The sequence below is a fragment of the Lepeophtheirus salmonis genome, chromosome 7, assembly GCF_016086655.4.
Source record: "Lepeophtheirus salmonis chromosome 7, UVic_Lsal_1.4, whole genome shotgun sequence".
Taxonomy (NCBI): domain Eukaryota; kingdom Metazoa; phylum Arthropoda; class Copepoda; order Siphonostomatoida; family Caligidae; genus Lepeophtheirus; species Lepeophtheirus salmonis.
Genome location: NC_052137.2, coordinates 20,013,048 through 20,035,504, shown reverse-complemented (window position 1 = coordinate 20,035,504; position 22,457 = coordinate 20,013,048). Strand labels below are relative to the sequence as shown.

Here is a 22,457-nt window from a genome sequence, read left to right as displayed (position 1 = left end):
AGAATTTTCTAAACTTTTTGGTGAATATGCATCTACAAAAATATCCTGAAACATTATAGTTTAAAAATTTTTCACCAGATTAAGGCCTACAAAAATAAAATATTCATATATCTAAATAAAAACATTAAACATAAAGTATTAATAGCAAATTTTCTTTTAAACCAACAACTAGCTCATTTTTTTTTGTTTTTTTTTTGCTCTTTCTTAAAAGTTTGAGTATCTTCTGCTAAGTCCGAAAGTGTCTTGATGCGTTTGATGAAGGATATCTAATGATGTCACAGACCAATTACCCTCGATTGCCCCTAGGTATCTTCAACTCGAACGCTCCATATCTTGCCACCACCGAATTTGTTAATATAAATAATTTGTATGCAAAAACAAATGGAATCCCCACTCAATTTTGAGAAAAAACCATTCAATCTTGCTTTTGTGTTTACGACCCACAAATAACAATAATAAATAATTCTAAAATTTATTAGATATTTAATTATTATATCGTTGGTCCAAACAAATAATTCAAAATGAAAGGAAATAATATTATAATTAATAAAAACATTTTATGTTATAAAATCCTTTTTTTAGTATGTAAAAAGTTAGATTTAGCTTATATATGAACAAGGCTAGTATCTCAATAAAAAAATGTTGATTTTAATTATATGCAGGTATTACAATAAATTTAATATATCTTCAACATTTATCAAGTTTAGAATGACACCATTACGATAATCCTAATGAAATAAATAAAATATTACAGAAATGAAATAGGTCTGTATTATATCTAATTTCACATTTGAAGCAATAATTTCTACTTAAACTTATTGGAGTTAATACTGTTGCATTTATTTATGTGTAAAAACAACTGCTGAGCCTATAAAAAGAGCGGGATTGAATAATATTTAAATAAGAAAGTTAGGAGTTTCTTTTGATTTCGGAAATTTTATAATTAATTTTGTATGTAAATTTAATAAAAGGTTTACACTGACGTTGCAAAGGAACAAACAGCTCTATCTAACTGGTGGAAATTTTTAAATTTAAATTTTTCTTTAAGAAAATAACTACCAAGGCATCTAAATTTCAACCTAAAATTTGGCACTAACTATTAACTGTGACGTCACGTGAAAACACTAAACAAGGGATTTTTTTTTTTGGCAAAAAACTTTATTTACTTCCCAATATGACAACCTTTAAGCTTAATTCATTTTATTATGCGTTTTGGCATCCCTTCATACAGATTATTCAAAGTATCTGGAGAAAAAATTTCCCAAGCTTTTGTCAGTTTTTTAATTCATCCTCTGAAGTTCCTGGTGCATTTTCATTGAGTTCCCTTTGGACCAAGGCTCACAAATTTTCAATGGGAGACAAGTCATGACTGTTTGCAGGCCATCTGCCTTTGCCCCCATAAGGAATCTAAGTTGTTTGAACACTACTATTGTGCCTTTTTGTAGTGGTGAGCAGGGGCACCATACTGCTGGGAAATGGCTCTTGATATATTAGACAACCTTTTCCTCTTCAAAGGAGGTCCAGTTTCCTCAGTGCAAGACAAAGTTGAAATCAGAGAACTGCTGAGGATCTGTGTTACGTAGTACTGAGCCGTCCCAGTTTGGTTTTGGGGAATCAGGTGAATATCTGACACTGTCTGGTGGCTGATAACGGCCCAAACCTGAATTTTCAGAAGAAATTTCACAGTTGGAGTGAGTTCCACATCTCCCTTATGTCTTGCCCAAACCCGATCTGTTTGGGGATTTGGGGCATGAAATAGCTCAAATAGACATTCATCACTGAAGAGGACACATTTTCAGTCATCTGCAGTCCAGTGTTTCCGCGCACGAAAAGAATTAAAGCCCTTTGATTTTCTGAAAGTTTGGGGGTGCAGACGAGGTTTGTATGGCAAAGCATTCAAAGAGTGCCTCAGGTAGTTGTGGTTAAATCTTGCTGCAAGTTTCCTTGTGGATTGCCTCTTTTTGGTTGAAAATGTTTTAAATCTCCAGTTTGGGAACTTTGCTAATTTTTTTCTTCCTTCCTCAACCCTTCTGATTTGCAAGGGTTTGTCCTTCCTTCCTTTTCTTGCACCAATTTTCAATGGTTCTGAGAGGAATCTGTAACCTTTGAGCAACGTCTATCTGGATTGATCTACCCTCTATTATGCCAACAGCCTTTGCCCTGGTCTTTTAAAGAGTGTTTTCTCACCATTTTGGATATTGAATTTCAACTAACATCCTGTGGTGTTTTCTGAGGCCTTTTATACTGATGTATGAAGCAATAATCGAAAATTATTGCATGAGAAAAATTAAATATTGCATAATGATTGTATCAGCCAAATTTCATTTTATTCCGGCCAATTTTTTTTTTTAAACTATAAAACGGACATTTTCAATACCACCATCAATTTTTGGACATACTCTATTTTAATAATATAACAAGCAGATCATATATACAAGGTTTTTAATTAAAGTGTATTATATATTACAATCTTTTTTCATTACAAACTACTCAACTCAAATTATATTGGATTCTAATAAAAACAGAAATATTTTCTATTATACTGGCTGTAGAAAAAGTATTTAGACCTGCCTCTAAGTAGCCATTTAAATATGATTTAAATCTTAATTGATCAGGATGATGCATGTAAATTGAAAAGTTTATTTTATAATAGTTTTTACAATAACAATGCGCATTAATTATGAATTTGGCCACCATCAGCCTCAAGGACAGCCTCCAATCGACTCCCGGACCCCTCGCACACATTGGCAACGTAGTCCATTTTCATGATTTTCCACAGATGGTTCGGATGGTCTTCAGAGCATCAATATTCAGGTGGTGGACTTTGCAAGCCTTCTTCTCAATTTGCCACCAAATGGAGTAATTCAATGGATTCAGATCTGGACTCTGAGGGGGCCAAAGGTTCTTGTACTAGATGTTAATGCTGGTACCTTTCCACTCTTGTCGCATATTAGCATATACTGCTGAAATGCATACGGGATTACATAGTAGGATTTGTATTTATTTCCTTAATCTCACAGTTGCTTGCAGCTGATCTAATAAAACGTCATGAGAACTAAGCTACTCTCCTCCAATATATTCTTCAAATTGTTAGGATGGCATAGTAAATTTTCTGTTTCTTTTATTTTTACATATCCACGGGACATATATTATATATCCCTTGTTTTATTTGTCTGAATATATGTTTTTATTTGGTTTTTAAAGCTCCTCTCATTATTAAGGAAAGATCATATTATACGTATAAACTTGTGTTTGGTCATAAAGGACGGAGAGTAACGCGGATGAGTTATAATAATATGTTCGGGTTGGACTCAAAGTACAATTAAGGAATAACATTAGAGTCATTCCTACCTATATCATTGCTATACCTATACAAAGTGGGGTTGTGTTTATTTCCTTCCTCTTATTCATGCTTTCAGCTAATTTAATGAAATGTCATGATAGCTAAGCTCCTCTCCTCCAAAGTAATCTTCATATTGTCAGAGTGACCATGTTCATTTTTTTAAAACATACCAGTAGATAGTATTATTTGTATCTATGCTTATTTCGAATCCTAGGGGAGGGGGAAGAGAGAGGGCAGTGACGTAACTAGGACTTTTCTTTGTGGGCTGACATTTTGGAATATATTAATTGTTTTTATAGAAAAAACAATCTAAATAAACTTTATATACTATTACACCTCTCAATACTCACAGTTCTTGGAGGTACATTTAAAAAATTGTTAAGCACAATAATTTAGAATGTGCTTACAATGATTGCGTTATAGTAAACTAATATTTAAATTATTTGTAACAAGTATATCAGTTGCGGATTTGAGTATCATTTTAGGGGAGTCACGACTCCCTAGTGTGCCTGAAGTTAATGGGAATTGCCCTGCATATATGTCTTTAGCACAGGTACGGCTCATGCTAAAACCAGCGCTGGTTAAGTAATCAAAAGCCAATTTTTTATGACGCAATGGCACGCCAAGAATTGGTTCCTAAACCAATATAGTTAAGTACAGTTTTGTACAAGAATAGTCAGAGTTGCACCACTATTACCCTTGCAATATTTTTTAATTGGCTACTAGAACATTGTTTTTTTCAGAGGTTCCATTATTTTTTCATTCTTGAAGAGAGAAAATCCAAGTAGAGAAGTAATTAATGGTGCGTGTGCTTATGAATTATGATTTCTTGTGGAGTTATGATGTAATTCCTTGTTGGACTCATAGTAGACTTGAAGATCCGCTACAGACTGAATCCTATGTATCTCTTTGATAAATACTGAGTATGTTTCTCTTAATTTCCTTCATCTTACGACTGTTTCTAGCTGATAATGCCAATTTTCGGTTTCTTTCTTTTTAGCATAGCGGCAGGGCATATTTTGGACAACTCTAATTATAGGATCTGTATATGTTCATTATGTTGGGATATTTAAAACCCAGGGAAATATTTGCAACTATGATTTGAAGAGAAGTAATAGAGAAACTGATTTAATTATCTTATTATAGTCTAAATGAGTTAATGCGTATTAATTTAGTTAAGCATTTTGTACTAAAGTATCTTAAAAAAACCATTAAAATAATAAATGATTATTATTTCTTTGTTAAGTTATGGTATACTTAATTTAAATACAAGAAAGTACAGCAACAATTATCAAATAAATCTTACTTCACATTAAGAATCTCTATATCACTTCTACGTCTTCCTTTTATTGCTATAATAAACTAATATTTTATAAGTAGTATCCCACTAGCCCCCATTAACAAGAATACATAAAAATGATTTACATAAATATATTATTACAAATTGTTATATTAATTAGTTTTAACTTGAATTTATATTATTTGTACATAGATGAAATACGAACTGGAACTTATAAGGATTTATTCCATCCAGAACAACTCATTAATGGCAAAGAAGATGCAGCGAATAACTATGCTCGAGGTCATTATACTATTGGAAAGGAACAAATTGATGTGACAATGGATCGGTTGAGAAGACTTGCAGATCAATGCTCTGGTCTTCAGGGATTCTTAGTTTTTCATTCTTTCGGCGGTGGAACTGGCTCTGGGTTTGCTTCACTTTTAATGGAAAGGTTAGATTTGCGTAGTTTTGTGTTAGTCCAGCCAGTCTTAGAACCGGTTTTTAGGATTGTCTGTCCTTGGAATTTTTCATAAGAATGTTGATGGTTTATTAAGCCAAATTAGATATATGAAATATATATTATGAATTGTGATGTGAAAATTGTCCAAATTACTTGTGAGTATACATCAAATAAAAGTATATGTTGGTAATTTGCAAGATATTTGTAATCTTATAAATTATCTATTTATAATTTAAAAAAACAAAAAAATGATTAGCGATTAAGAACCACTTAAGTGTATCTCTATCAGCGAATATGTCGTCTATCAAAGTTGGTAAAATATATTATTCTTTTTTATTTACACTCACGAGGATTTAGGCCATTTTCATATATCTAATTATGAACATTGTATGGTTCTTACAAAAAAATAAATTATGTTTTCATTATAATGTATATTAATATCAACATAATATTAAATTTATACTTGAATATCATATTATGTTCTATTATATAACAGAATATTTTTTTTAAAAAGAAGGAAAAACACGCTGAATGACGTCACAAGGGATCGATTTTATTTTTTTTAAGGACGGACAAGTGTAGGCGGACTGGACTGCGGTTCTCATTCCTTAATAAGGATTGATATAACACTACTAATAATAACAAAATTTCGCAACATGTTATAATTTGGCACAACAATAATATGCCACTGATCCAGTAGACCAGTAATTTACTTAACAGAAGGTTATTTAAGTAGTATTAAAAAGCAAAGGGAAGTCTTCTTTAATTTTTCCACTTTCCATTTTTGATGAAATTTCTGATTTTGACGATCCGTTAGTAGATTTGCCGTCATCTTTGACGCATTCAAGATATCAATTATGTGTATTTATAATGAATTGGACTCGAACAAGTTTTACTACAATAACTATAATTCTGGTGGATTTTGCGTGTGTTATATCTGGGTAAAATCAGTTGAATAGTTTCAACTATATGTTCATATCAAATCTATATAAAAAATACTTTTACACAACAACCTCATGATTTAATGAAATTTAGTAACAAATTTCAAATCTTTTTTTTTTTTTTTTTTCAATCAAATTATTGGTTTCTGAGATATAGAGCCCTTTATTTTGGCAATTTTAGCAAATAGATTAAACCCCCTATTCCTTTTAAAATCAAAGAAGTTGATTGAAAAACAAAGCAATATCAATATATTTTTATGTAAAAAAATATATAAAATGCATTTAATTATATTTGCTTGTGTTTAGAAATTAATACAAGTGAAGTGTTTTGTTTTGATGCCATGTGTCTTATTGTAAAAATGTTGAGCAACAACTAAAAATGTAAGTGTGTGCTGAGTTTATGTTGTTGTCAGTGACGAAAAGGCTACTGAGACCTTTATCATCTCCATCTGGACTGTTTGCAATGTAAGAAGTCCATAACAGCCCCATACAGTCATGAAAAACCAATAATACTCCATCAACAATATGCCTGACTTCTGGCCTGCCTCTATGTAATTCTCCTCCAGCCTTGACTTCAACCCCTTGGCCTTTGCAGTCTAAAGTGACTTAGAAAAGAATGTATCTCGCATCTCTTATCCAAATTTGGATTCACTCTGAGAGTTTATACTGGCATGGCATGGTACGCCATGGATACGGCCTTCATGGTCAAGAGCTGTCAAACTTTTCAGTGGCGTGTACAGGCTGTTATTGCATGTGAAGAAGGACGTATTAAATTAAAAATATAGCTAAATTTAACCTGTTACAAATATGTTTTGAGTTGTATTTTCTTGATTGCATAAAAATAACATTTTATGTAATTAATTGATGCTACTCCAAGTTTTAGGTTCCTGCTCTGTTTGTAGATAAATTCTGTTTTTCATTAAATGCATTACAAGTATTTCATGGAAACTAATTAACCCATCAAATGCAAAATTTCCCTATATATTATTTTCTTGGGAAATAATTGTTGGTTCTTAACCCAAAGAAATCCCAGGAGAATAACTCAATTTTATTTTCGTCATTGTGATATGTAAATTTTCTCTTATACGTAGACTGTCAGTGGATTTTGGAAAGAAATGCAAACTAGGATTTTCTATTTATCCAGCACCCCAGGTATCTAAAATTATACTGCATTCACTTTATTAATTATTAAAAAAACCATAAAATATCTATTCAAATGACAGATTTCAACAGCGATTGTGGAGCCATACAATGCCATACTCTACACTCATACTACTCTAGAACATTGTGACGTCGTATTTTTAGTAGACAATCAAGCTATATATGATATTTGTCGAAAAAATTTAGAAGTCGGAAGACCAACTTACAGTAACTTAAATAGGCTTATTGCCCAAATTATATCGTCTGTTACAGCTTCCCTTCGATTTGACGGCGCCTTGAATGTTGATTTAACTGAATTTCAGACGAATCTTGTTCCTTATCCACGGATTCATTATCCACTTGCCACATATAGTCCAGTGATATCCGCTTCAAGGGTAAGAAAAATCCGAATAATTGAACATTCTTTATTCTATTTTTATAGAAAAAAATTATGCAGATTATAAAAGGACTCTTCAAAAATACCATGTACATTTATTTAATATAAAATCAGAAAGAGAAATACTTAAAAAGTTATCAACTTACTAATATTTAACAAAACTTTTATTCACTTCGAATACTGCATCAATGTAATTAGTAGTGTTGGGATTTGGTCTTAGAACGTTTTGATTTTTAGTGAACTTAATTGATCGTGTTAAAGTCTTTTAAAGAAGTTCGGATCGGGCCGGTTTCAAAGATATATTCAGTCATGATCAGTTTAATTTAAAATTCAGTCTTGACCAATTCTATAGATGAACTTTTCATGACGTATATACTTTTTTTAACTTGTTATAAATCAGGGTAGGGGTAAGGTGAATATTAGGTTGGAGAAAAGGTTATTTCGTATTTCCTGTCTTTTTTAACTAAGTAAATGTATTTCATTATTGGTCACATCCGATCATACGATACAGTGTGGTAAAGGCGTGAGTGTATACTACAAACACTTTTCCGACATTATTATTGTACTCTGCCGTTTCAGTCGTGAATTATCGTGCGTCGAGTATGGAGGTCTCAAATGAAGAAATTTGCAATTTTTTGCATTTTTACTACCTGATAGGGAAAAACGCGTCGACAGCAAATACAATTTTATATATAGAGAGAGCCGATACTACTTCAGTTCGTTTTGCCCAATAGTGGTCCGATCAATTTTGTCCTATACCGTAAACAACTCGACCGTTTGAAGCTAGCGATCGAACAGATGCTGCCAGTGTATAGGAGACAACAAAACATCATCATGGCAGGTCCCCCACATCTTGGATGATGCCCCAGATGCTCTGGGAGCTCGGATAGGAAGTACTTATGTAGCTACCCTACATTCCGGACCTGGCACCACCTGTTCCTGTCTGTGGAAAACGTGAAAATAGAATGTCCGAGGTTTTTTTACCAATTGGCATTATGGCATTATGAAGTTGGATTATCGTTAGGAACAAATTATCCAACAGAACGGGCATACTTGGCATAAAATCAGATGAAAGAAACACTTCATATAAAGCATTGAAAAAAAGGGGAAAATACGAAATTAATTTTTCACCAACCTAGTAAATAAGGAATCAATGGAAAAACAAATTTGAATGGCTACATTTCTTACTTTTTATGTATATATATATATATATTTACCCAAAACAAATGTAGCCAATGACGTCGCCAGAAAGAGAAAGACTGAATTAATAAATCTGTTGTATGTGCCCTACAATTTTCTTGTTGCCAAACCTTGTTCAAATAAAATTGCTACCTATATACATGAAAAAGTGTAAACAAAAATTATAAAATAACTAGTTCTTCATTTTTTACTCATTAAGGAATTCCTTTACTTACTCTCGCCACCCCCCTCCTGTTAATATTACTGTGTGTTCAAATTTTGCCCCTTTACTGGGGCTTTGTCTAATAAATCAACTATTTTTTAGACATTTCTACTGCATTTTTTCCCCCGTAGATTGAATCATACGAGACGTAAACTATGACTGTGTGTTTATTCAAACTATTTATAATGAACAGAAATATTTTTTTTGTGACTTTATCTACATAGAGGTCTAGGGTTTTACTACTCTTCCTTTTAAATAACTGGATCCTTAATTTTGACTCTCATTAGATTACATTTTGCCTTGAGGAAAAATGTCCTTTTGAGGCGCTTCATTTACTACTACTCCTTTTTTTTAATTGTTACATGTAACCGTTAATGGTAAATTAATATATGTATACATTTTAGGCATATCACGAGAAATTATCCGTGGATGAAATAACAAAAAATTGCTTCGAACCAAGTAGTCAAATGGTCAAATGCAATCCCCAAAGAGGAAAATATATGGCCGTTTGTTTATTATATAGAGGAGATGTTGTACCAAAAGACGTAAATGCAGCTATAGCCGCTATAAAAGTAAACAAGACTGTTCAATTCGTTGATTGGTGCCCAACTGGATTCAAGGTATATATTTTGTTACATTTTTTTTTAAATTGATTTTTTTCTTGAAAAAAATATTGTAATAATAGTTCATAAAAATTATTTTATTTACATATTATGTAGGTTGGAATTAATTATCAACCTCCGACTGTAGTTCCTGGAGGAGATCTAGCAAAAGTTCACCGTGCTGTTTGTTGTCTCTCCAACACAACAGCTATTCAAGAGGCATGGGCTGCTCTGGATCATAAGTTTGATCTTATGTTTGCCAAAAGAGCCTTTGTTCATTGGTAAATATTTGATGTTATGTACCTGGTACAATTTTTCATATGCAAATCAAAAAACTCAAAAATATATTAAATTATTTATTTTTAATCATTTTTGACGAATAATGCTATATAGGAGGATTACCACGTCTATCAGTCGTGTCGTGTATGCGTATACTTGTATATATATATATATTAATTTATAGTAATGAAAGTTTGGTATATTTTTAGCTCGCCAGTTTTTTGGAATTGGTGATCTGAAGACAGGATTTTCTTTTTCTCACCTGTTGTCATTATTGTATAACTCCTGAGTAGTTTTCCTAAAAATATTCAAAACATGACTGAACATTCGTGTGTGCTTATACAAAACGGAGAGTAACCTTGAGGAATCTGTTGCGAAGTTTTAATTGTATGTCCTTGTTGGACTCTGAGTAGAATTGAAGATATACATAAGAGTAATTCTTGCCAATGTCCTTGAAATTTCCTTGTCACAGCAGATTGTAGCTGATCTAATGAAACGTCATGACAGCTAAGCTGCTCTCCTCCAAAACAATATTCTAATTATAAGGGTTACCACGTTGATTTTCGGTTTTCTTTTTTTTAACATGCTTAAAATACACACGAATTTTATCACAATAAATATATAGGATATCGGGAGAGGTGTTGTTCTAGCGGATACTTTCTTTAATCAACTAACAAGTTTTAATATATAAGTATATATATTTGTATACATGTACACACACGATATATATGGTAACCTCCCTTGTGACTACAACTAATTGAATATGTTGTCTAAGCCTTGAAATTTTTTAAAATTAGAAGAATCCTTTTTCATTTCTAAAGATGTTTTTTTTTTAAACCTGTGAAAATCGAAGATTTTCTATTTAAGCATGCATGTATACAATTGTACAAGTTTTAAGCTTTACAATTGTATCATGGCACGCTTAACAGTATAATAAATCGATATTTTTTAGTTTTCGTTAAAAAATAATTTGATTTTTTCTGTATTCGAAATAATTTACTGACTGATTTTGATCATGTTATAAAAAATGGAATGGGAAATAGTTCAGAGTTATTTTTTTCAAAAATACATAGTTTATCACTTTTCCTGTGACTCAATAACATAGGTTTGCAACACTGTAAGATTATAAGTAGGAAAATACATTATATTATATATGCTCAATGATTTATTGTCTATATATTTTTTCAATTACACTCATGAAGTTTTTAAGCAAAAACGTTGTCAAACTGATGAAATTGGGTATTACAAAACTCAATGACGCAGATGGAATAATTGTAATCTTAATTAAAATAAAGTTTTACTCCTGGGTACTTATTATAGCATCAACTTTTGCTTCCTTCAATCTAAAAGATAATTAAGCCATTTTGTTATATGGGTTCTAGGACACTTTTCCGAAAAACTTATTCCCAAAAGCCATTTTGCCGAACATACACTTTGCAGAATGACAACTTGGCAAATAAAACAATAAATATATTTGATGAAGATTCATGTTGCAATACCATGTAATTATCTATTACACTACTCCAATAACAAACACATCTTTATCATAATAAGATCATATACAATGATGTAAATCCGGTGTGTTTTTTAGCTGGCCCGTTAATTTTTAATTGGTAGTATAGGGAAGGAATTTTATTTTCCTAAGCAGTTGTCATAATTATTTAATTCCGGAGTAGTGAACATTCTTTCCTAAATCGATTCAATTATATTCAAAACTTGTTTGAACGTTCGTGTGTGCTCATTAAAACGGAGCTTAACCCGAGGATTTGTTGTAAAGGTATAATTCTAAGTCCTTGTTGGACTCAGATTAGAATTCGGGATCGACATCACAGTAATTCCAGCAAATGTCCTTGTTTATATTATTTTTTTCTTCCTCTCCTGTCACAGCTGTTCTAATGAAATGTCCTGAGCATTATTCTTTCTCTCCTCCAAAACATTTTCAAATTATTAGGGTTACCATGTTGATTTTCAGTTTCTTTTTTTTAACACTGGATTTTCACCTTTGTTCATATACAACTTTAGGATAGTGGGATGTCAAGGTGGGTTACCACATCTATTGTGTGTGTATACCTATATGTGTATAAATTATTTAAACGATAATTTTATTTAAATAACTCTTCTCCCGAAATCATTTATATATATTACATGCACTATAGAAGTGGTAACCCACTTAAGTCAGGACTTGACCAGATACATAAGAGAGCTCGAACAGATTCGATATAAAGGATTGATTCATTTGCATTGTTATTAAATCTCAATCATTGATTGCGAATAAATTTTGTTGGTTCTAGCACACCTTATAACTCCGTTCAATGCAGGTTACTACCGCTAGTACTAAATATTTTTTTTTTTGCGGATTACCACATCTTGCATATAAGTAAACTTATACGTGTATATATGATATCGGGAGAAGAGTTGCTCTTAAAAAGACTTCATATAATCGATTTACAAGAGTTAATATATATATTATACTGTACCGTTATGACAAAAGTTGGGAATTTGGTATCGTCCGATATTTTTTATTTTAATCCTCTGAAAAGGAAATAACCATAAAAAATGGTTGCATATATTAAAACTGGGGAAAAAAAGGTCTACATATATATTGAGACGGGAAAAATAGGTGCACAAATTTAAAGCAATTAAATTTCAGTCCACGGCTAAAATATTGGTCTAAATTGTCAAATAAATCAATTAAGATCAAACTGAAGAAAAAGTTCGATCTTGAATTATGTTTTTCACCCCTAGACTATATTATTTTTATCATTAGAATAATCTTTGCTTGAATGAAATAATTTATGCGTTTTCTTCCGTTACTTCTTGCTCCAAGAAATATAAAGTAAGAAAGTGTAAAAATGTCTCATATGATAGCTAAAAGTTTGATTATTTTTTCTAAATTAAAGACTTTATTAATTATTATATCCTGAGATTTTCATTCCACAAATTTTTACACTCCAGATCGTTTTTCAATAATATCATCTTATTTTGTTAATATTTATTGTTTTTTTCTTATAATAGCAAAGTTGTCGTTTTTCATTACAATATTTCATGACTGAGTTTATTTTTTTTCAAGTATTATACGTTAAGTTTCTAAGACACTATGCCGAAAAAAATAAATATTATTTGTTTATGATTTATGTTGCAATTATATCCAATTTTAAAAGATAAAAGGTGTAATTATTTGCCCTAAATTCCGACGATGAAATGTTAATTAATTTCATTATCAAGATACTTCAACAGTGTACTTGAACAGCTATTAGAACAGTTGTTACAACTGCCCAATAAATAAATAATTTAGAAAGAGAAAAATTATTAAACAAGAAAAATTAATCAACTATCACTATGCTACAAAATTTAGGTATTGGAATGCGAGCTACAATCCACATTTAATATTGTTGTTTAAGCCGTAGAACACAAAAATGCCCATCAAAACCTTCAACCGCAGCCTTTAGAGCGTTTTTAATCAATTTTTTTTAAGATAATTTCGATTTAGAGTAATGTTTTGACGAGAAATGACTATACAAAAGATGAAAATTGAAGGTATTAACAATTAATAACAACGTTGTCCGATTCATGAGATAAATTATTTATTAAGTGATCTTTAATACAGTTGATACATACAAAAATGAAGTAAATGAAGGATCATATTTGGAAGCTAATATTTTTTCAATTGCTTTATATAATAGCTAAAACTAAAACCTTACATTGATTTGCTGTTTCTAAAAAGGTCGATTTTTATTGATTTTATAAATTTAACTATTACTTTTCTTCTAGAATATTTAAAAAAATAAGCAATGTAATGTTTCATGAAAGTATGTTCCCAAATTCAACATATATATGTCGATTACAATAGACTAACTTAGGGTTAATCTGCAATAAATACTAATCAAATACATTAGATATAAAACATATTAAAATTGGGTTTAGTCTACTAAAATATTCATTACTTATTCTAATTAGTCAAATAATCGTCTTAATTATATGTAATTTCGGAACATTTTTTCAATTTCTTTGATGTTGTTATAAAAGGTTCACTTTTTAGTTTAGTTATTTTAAAATAATTATTCTTTCGAATGTTTTTATTACGTGTGATGACCTTTAATTTTCATCTTTATTGTCATTTCACGTTGTAATATAACTCTGAATCGAAATTATACTCTAAAAATGGGATTTAATAAGAAAGGATTCTAACAGCCAAAGTTTTCTATTCCTTAAATAATTGTAATAAACACGGATTTTAGCCGGTGGGCAAAAATGCTATTGCATATGTTATTAATTAATAAACACTTAATGATTGTAATTTGTGGCAAAATCCTTAAAACTTTATATCCTTTAAAATCGAAGTAACATGAATGGGAACCATTGAGAAATAAAATATATTCACAAGACAAATAGATTTAGATTGGCTGGGTGGCATATTAAGATTTATATAGAATTTAAATCTTCAATCTGAAACAGTAAACGTCATCTATGGCAAAGAGTAGAAATAAAGATACATTAATAACTTGAGATACAGGTGCCTCAACATACGAATTTATATTAAGATGGTCAAAAGTTGGCGACGAAACGCAAGAGCCACTTCAAGCTCATTTTTTTTAGTTATTTTTTGTGGAATAAATTTCTTTGACTCGTCTAGGAACGAAATAAATTCGTATCTCAAGGTTATACAGTATATAAAGTTGTTTCCTTCAGCTGATGTTTTAAATTTAAAAATTTCAACACCAGCTAAGGCGAAAAGTTGATTGGTTAGCTTCCTATTATAGCTTCATAGTCAATCAGAGTGAATCTCATTTCTCTATTAGGAATTGCCGAGTATTAAAATACATAAGTAAAGCAAACAAATGTAGCGTCATATTACAGCCTTTTTTTCAGCTGATACATTTGTTCAATCATTCGCCTATTCTTGTACCATCTGTGTCATTCTTTCTCTATGATAGGAATTATATTGCAGTATGACTAATCATTAGTGTTGGGTCGGTCGTAGGACTGATACCTAATCAGTCTTCAGGCCTATGGTCCTAGCTATCTTATTATTCTCTTCACTTCTAGCTAGGATTAGAGAATATTCAAATGAGTTATATAATTAATGATAGCTAGAACCATAATAATATTTTTGAGTATTATACGTTATAGCCAGACACCTACTAGATGCTATGTGGAACGGCTCAAATGGCATAGTCAATGTTCTAAGAACAAGGATAGGCAAAACAAAACAAAAAAACAATCGTAGGGTAAACACAGCAGATTTATTAATTAACCATTTCTTTCTATAGTTACGTCATTGGGTGTATTTATTTGGGTGTCATACACAAAAAGTAAAAAAATGGTCATTTCAAATTGTGTTTTCCATTGATTCCTTATTCATTCAAGGCAAGGTTAATGGAAATAAAAAGTTATACCTTTATGTATGTACGTCATATGTTTTACTTCCTCTACACTTTTCATATTGACGTCATAGTAGATGAGTGGTTCCATGTTTTGTCAAACTCTGCTTTTCCTGCCCAGTAGCTGGTACGATACATTAAATTGAAAATTCTAGCCATAGTGACGTCATAGACTATAAGTGGTTGCGTGTTTTATCAAAACATGCCTGTCTTACTCAGCAGTCGGTACAATACATCAGATTGAAAATTTTAGCAAGCCCGATTACATGATTGTTTAACCTTATATTTTTATTAACATTGATTAAAGCTATGTTTAAGCTTTCAACTGTTATCTATCGTTATATTCCTGTATTTGGGGCACCAATGACGTCAAACTAATGTTGGATCAGTCCAAGTACTGATTTCTTAATCCGTCTCCCCCTCCCCTTCAGTCTTTTTTTTTATTGGTCCCATATTTTACTATACTAATGGCGTCGGTAGTTCTATGCTCCTAGCTATGTTTTTTTTTGTTTTTTTCCCCTCCTAGCTAGGATGTAAGAATAGTAAAACCAAGAAAAGGATGAATGATAGCTAGAACGTATAATAATAAGTTCTAGTCACACACTTCCTATTTTAAACTTTAGGTAGCTTGTCTCTTTGAAGGAGGTTATGTTGAACAGATGAAAAAACTTAGTAACTACGTCATTTCATCTGTTGTAATTAAAATAAACACCAATAACAACCCGTCTTAGGACTGACAAGTTATATTAAGAACAGAAAATCGTCAATGACTAACCTTGTTAAAATAGCACATATGTTACCAGTGGCATCGCTAGCCCCCTTTGGGGGGGAGCGAGAGGGCTTGATCTCTTCTGAAAGTTTCTGAAGCCCCAAATGTTCAGCATATCTTATGTATATACAGATCTACTTTTTTTGGTATTATCACGGATAAAATCCAAACTGGTCGAACAAGTCACTCTGAACTTTAGCAAGGTAGACGTATAAAATAATTATGTTCCTATGATTTTTTTTTCCTCTCCTAGGCCATTAAGAGGCCGTTTTGACTCAAAAAGAACCTTATTTCCTGTCTTTCTTTCTACATCCTCCTCTTCTTTCCGTTTCTTCTCTTCTCCTGTCTCTTTCTGCATCTCTCTCTCTCTCTTTTCTTCCACCTTTGTTCCTATACCCATTTTGAACCATCCAACATTAAACATAATTAAATATATTTTTAAAACTTTTTTGGAAAGTTTTAACAAAAACAACTCAATTTAACCAAATGAATATGAATTAAAAATGTAGCATTTTCTATGACGATCCGAAATGAATCTTATTGGTGTTTTAGGTATGTTGGTGAGGGCATGGAGGAAGGGGAATTTTCTGAGGCTCGGGAAGACATTGCCGCCCTAGAATTAGACTATCAAGAAGTGGCTACGGATAACTTTTCAAGTGAAGACTACGAAGATGATGAAGCAGACGATCACTATTAACAGCTACTTTATAATTATAAATAATAACGTATTTGTACCATTCCATAAAAATAATAGCAATACACTTATGATGATAATTTTTAGAACGCAGCAAAATAATGGGAAATACTCGTAAACAAGGTAGAGAAGTAAAGAAAAAGCTAAAAATATTTTTCTGTGGTTTTCATAATTTTTTTCTGCTGTAAATATATATCTTCGTAAATAAAGTAAATAAAATCGAAAATTTATGTGAGTGTTTTTCAATTAATATATATTTCCCTTTAAAAGTAACAAAACATCATATATAAAAAATTGCTATGTACTAATACTACCTACATACGTGAATGCCCGTCTTACATTTGTGAGGTGTCAACATAAAAGCAGACTTGTATAAAAAAGAAGAAATTGGGAAATTCTTTTTCTAAGTATTTTACTTTATAAGAACGTATCATATGACTTTTTAATAGCCATTATATGTACACTCATATAACAGCCAAATATTATTAATCAGTATGGGTTTATTAGAGTTAAGTTAAGTAGTTCGTAATGAAAAAAGATCGCAAGGAAAGACAAGAGCAAGACATATGAATCAAGACCCTTGATAATATCAACTCCCTATATGCTATACTATATCAACAGATAGTTGATATTAACAAGTGTCTTAATTCCATAACACATAGAGATGGGATTTGCGCGAGGAGAAGGAAGGAGCGAGGCATATGGTATGACTGAATTAAGACTCCTTTTTTTTTGGGGGGTTATACAAGAGTCTATTAAAATCAGTGGACAGAGAAAAAATAATTTATCTAAAATTATCACTGAGGAATTAGATTGATTTAGGTAACAAAAGTAATTAAATATGACTTTTTTAAATTTTGAAGCTTACTTATATATGATGTATGTGACCAAAAACTGATAAATTTAATTTTGGTTTGCAATCGGCTTTGTCTTTAATAAAAATGTATATGAAATCAATTCATAATTAAGACCATTGTTAATCAATTAGTACCAATTACAGGTAGTCGATCATTCTTCTTTTAGAGGAAGATCTTAACAACCTCAAAACTAGTTAAATAATAAACAAAAAAGTAGAAACATCAACATTTTTTCGTTTTGTAATATCTTAATCAGTTTTTTTTCTTTATACAGAATCCTTCTTAAGTAATATAATATGTCTCGTTCCTGCTTTCTCCTCACTCACTTACACAAATTATATTTTTAATAATTGGTAAGGCTATGAGCTTTTTCAAGATGCCCCTCTTTAAAAATTTAAAGTCTTAAAATTAAAAAAAAAAGAACCAGTCTAATAAACATATACTTGTTCAAAATATATTCAATATGGGAATGATATTTCTTAATTCTTTTACCTCTTATATATAACTAGGTTTGTGGGTGAAGGAATGGAAGAAGGAGAGTTCGCTGAGGCCCGTGAGGATACAGCTGCCTTAGAAATGGATTATGAAGAAGTATGTATGGACTTTTCCTCTCAAGCTGACACAGATGACAATGAATATTAATTTTAATAAACATATTATCATGTAATATTAGAATTGGATTCGAGTATTTTTCGAAAAATACTGAACTAAAGTAAAACAAATATTTTTGTAAATTACTCAACCTCGTTAAAAATATCTTTTGAATAACTCTGCATTGTTTGAATTCGAAACATGGAAAGTTTAAACATTTATTTGAGTCTCGAGTAATCAAGTATCTAGTTATTTATTTCAATATCAGGGAATGTTTAATTATTTCTACAAAATACAAATTTATATTATAATAAATATTCAAGGTAAAGGATACTGATGGCGCCAGATTTACAAATATTTTTTATGTAATATTCATAACAAAGGATAGGAATAGCGCCATAACCTACGAATTATAACAATTACACGTAGTATTATCACGTTCTAAGACCCAACAAACTAGTCTAAAAACAGTCTAAAACTGACAGTTTTAACTGTGCAAGCCAAGGGTCAAGGAATATTTTACATGTTTTATTTAAGAATATAAATAAATTTTTCGTGGCCCTTGTACCTTTGAGTTATTTTTTGATAGCAAACCTGATATTAAACCCCCCTCCCCCCCAAACAAAAAATAGTATCATCGCTTTACTCGAACTCAAGTCGATCAAACTCAAGAATTTTAACTCGGATCCAGGTCTATGTAATATACAGCTCATTAGTTACATGTATTTTTTTTTTTTTTTAATATCTGGTGATTAATTCTTCTAAACATAATATTCGAAACATAACAGTAGATAAAAGTTTTGTAATAGGTTTTAAAACACTTAAAAAGAATAAATTACATAAAAATAATTATTAACATTTAACGTATGAAACAGATGATAACAGCAAAGCTGCTTCAATAGCAGTAGTAGTAAGTTGAGTTTCTGTGTCATTATTATTATTTTCCTTCCTTCCCCTTTTTGAATGTATACATAATATATATTGATTAATGAAGCACTTACACTAAATTTTATCAATATAATATGAAGAAAAACATTTATAACGATATCGACCATATGCAACCACAAGTAAGGGAGGACGAAGTAAAAACCATTAGACCCGACCCGATGAGTAATGAGGGAAAGTGTGGAAAGAAAAAAAAATAGGTATAGCTATATAAAAAAAGAAAAAATGGTTGACACGTGTAGCCTTTTTTCTTTTTTTGTTCATTATTTAATAATTGATGGAGTGTTAACAGAAGAATTCTTGCCTATCTTTGGTGTAAATTGATTTAAAAATGCATAATAAAATAAATGTATATGAATTTAAATATATTTTCTAAAGAAGGTTATGTAGAAGGTTCTTCTCTTTATAGCAATAATTCACTTTCTCCCTTCAAAATAATAAAATAGACTGCTGATATTAACAAAGGTCTTATTTCAAGTGTACCGTATATTGCCTTTTCCTCGTATTTTTTTTTTTCTTCTTACAAACTACTCAACTGTGATGATATGAGTGGCCATCCAATTCTGAAGAAAAACTTCAAATTGTCACTGTGGCCATGTCAATTTTCGGTTTCTTTAACTTACCTAAAATACACACTATTTCCATCACTATATATATTCATGATCAGCAAGTCGATCTTTTTGTATAGAAATTAAAACATTTTTGGAAAAGCAAAATTTTGTTGACTTGTGAAATTTTTTATTTAACAATTCAAAATTATTTATGTTTTCTAATCCAATGTTCGATGTAGTGTATTTATGTACTTATGAACATATAGTGTGTTTTTATTCTGTCGTTATTTTTCAATATGACTTCACTTTGCTTCCACCGTAGTCTTTGGGCTGGGCCTGAAGATCTTGCATACTTTGTGGAAGTCATACTTGGACATGGGGTCCACTTTTACTCCACGGATCCCTTGATACTATCAATGTTCTTGGGGGGCACCCTGCATACCTTAATCTTCACGAAGCAGTGAAATATCAAGCAATCTGACGATCACGGGTCCGCAAGTCGGTTATTGTTAAATCAATCATCTTACTGTGACCTCCAGAAAAGATAGCTGAAGGTTCCACCTCCTTGACTGCATTTCTGATGGTCCCCTCGTTGACGTTGAAGCCCTTAGCCACCTCCTTCGTACTGGAGGTGGATGCTACCTCGAAAATACCTTTCAAGCTAAGTTATGGCTTGACAAGTGTTATGAGGACTTCGCTCCACGAAGCGAATAATAATAATTTAAAAAATGCAAATTTTGAAGGAATTTTTTTTAATTGTGGTATGCCCGGGACTTTTTAGCCCATATCTTCGAATAAAAATGTGTATCCCCTTTTTCTTTATCAAAATCTACTTTGGGTCCTTCTGAAGCTTTGAAGACCAAAGTTTTTCTTGATGAATCAGTTCATTGTCCACAGGCAAGTGTCAAATTATCTGACAATACTTCATATGATGGTCTGGACTCTTTTTTGCTTTACTGGCCTTACTCACTGCTTCCACCTTTTTCTTGCGCCTTGAAGTGTTCTATTGAACCTTGTTCACTGCTTTAAAAAAAAACACCAAAATTGCCCGAAATAAAGGTGTTTTCTTTGTTAAGCCCGGGATTTTTTTAGCCCATGTGTTTATAGATTTTCAAAAAGATATATATATCAAAGTGGCTTTCTAAAGAAAATCATGGTCTCTTCTACAAATAAAAAAAAACTGTATTTCTTGAATACACCAAATATTAGAGTTTTTTAAGTTACTTGCAGTCAAATTCATTTACCTTCAATCAACTGACTGTATTCAAGATTATTACATACTCTTTGATTACTTGCAATACAAGTTGTGTGATATTGACTAGCTTTGAGTGAACATTGATTCATTTGTTGATTTCTTCAATTACATATAAAAAGTAATTATATTTTCGTTCTTGCTTGTAAATAAACCAAGTACTACTCTTATACAAAGAACGTACCAACTAATATGAATTGAATAGTATGAATGAAGAATTTACTGATAATGGATATTGGATTTTTTTGTATCCAAGTACAGCTTTAATACACTTCAACTTTATTAGCTCTATTATGTCATCAAATATGGTATGTTTCCATGTTTACTTAGAATATTTAAAATATTTTTTGACTGACATTTCATTTATTTCAACTCTTTTATATGAGAATATGATTGAGTTTTTTCATTTTTTACCAAGTGATAAAAATCCTTTTTCGATAAATAATTTGGTTTGTTTTAACCTTTTTTGACCTTTCACAAGCCTGTGTCCAGACTTATATGTAATGACTTTTTTTCGGAAAGCTATATTCATATAAATACATTTTTCTAGATAAAGGTATAAATTCAATTTCTATTTCTTAACTGTCACTACAAAAATAATCAAATATTCTGAGTGGCATACTATATTTCCTAATTTGATACACCATGGGGTATCACCTAATATTTTAATTTATCTAATTTATATACAGGATGTGGATTTTAAAACAAGAAAGCTTAAGGATAACGATTTACTTCCCAAAATTATTACAACTATTCATAAATCTTTTGCTTTTAAATGTACGGATCCATAGTGAAGTCAATCACTCGAACTAACCACGTCCAGCTTCAACCACAGCCTCCAACAAGGTCTAAATATGGCACAGGCATTGACGAAGAGCTCTTTGTCCATGTTGGTCACTGCCTCGTGAATTTAAAGCCCACAAGGAGTCAACAGTATTATGTTCTTCATTCATTGAACCCTTTCTCCAAGACCCCCAAAACATAGTAGTAGAAAGGGTTCAAATCTGGCAAGCTGGAATGCCACATTTCCTTAGCCCGTAAAATTATTGATAATTTGAAGCTGTCGTATCGGTCCTTAGTACTGTTTATAATTTGAACCGGTCCTTAGGAATGCTGGTCTTTGGAATTTTTCTAAAAAATTTATATAGTTTATTAAGCAAATAAAACTTTTGGGATATGTATTAAGATTATTGCAGATATTTTGCAATAATATTATTTTTTTTCATTATGATACATACATGTTATAATATTACTTAGTTATATAATTTATATTTTAATATAACTGAATAATTAAAAAAAGGAAAATACTCTCATTGACGTCACGATGGATCATTTTTTCGTTCTTTAATAACCGACAAGTGGGACTGAACCGGACTGTAGTCCTCTGTCATAAATAAGTGTCGGCACAACACTAGTGACAAGGCAGACAATAGCTGTTCCATTCACTTCAGCTACTAACTTTGATATGATATGGGATTTATTCGATATCTTATTCCAACTCAAAGATTTTTTTTTTTTTTAATGGGGATCAAAAATTTTGAAAAGAAGTAATACACAATAGTCTATGACTA

General features: G+C 31.1%; 1 protein-coding gene across 5 annotated transcripts in view; it reads left to right on the top strand.

Annotated features, from left to right (window-relative positions):
* Positions 1–22,067, top strand: part of LOC121121525 (tubulin alpha-1C chain) — a 30,527-nt gene extending 8,460 nt beyond the window's left edge. Inside the window, exons 2-9 of one of the 5 annotated variants that reach the window (XR_011781109.1) lie at positions 4,836–5,076; positions 7,118–7,178; positions 7,250–7,561; positions 9,370–9,585; positions 9,685–9,848; positions 16,549–16,813; positions 18,057–18,138; positions 21,576–22,067. Coding sequence is in view for 3 of the 5 variants with exons in the window: in XM_071889980.1 (XP_071746081.1) it covers positions 4,836–5,076; positions 7,118–7,178; positions 7,250–7,561; positions 9,370–9,585; positions 9,685–9,848; positions 18,057–18,138; positions 21,576–21,677 (1,178 nt within the window). In the remaining 2 variants the exon portion in view is untranslated. Of the gene's footprint in view, positions 1–4,835; positions 5,077–7,117; positions 7,179–7,249; positions 7,562–9,369; positions 9,586–9,684; positions 9,849–16,548; positions 16,917–18,056; positions 18,988–21,575 lie in introns of those variants that run through there. The other 4 variants (XR_005865507.2, XM_071889980.1, XM_071889981.1 and 1 more) reach the window with 4 other exon arrangements.
* Positions 22,068–22,457: the final 390 nt, after the last annotated feature.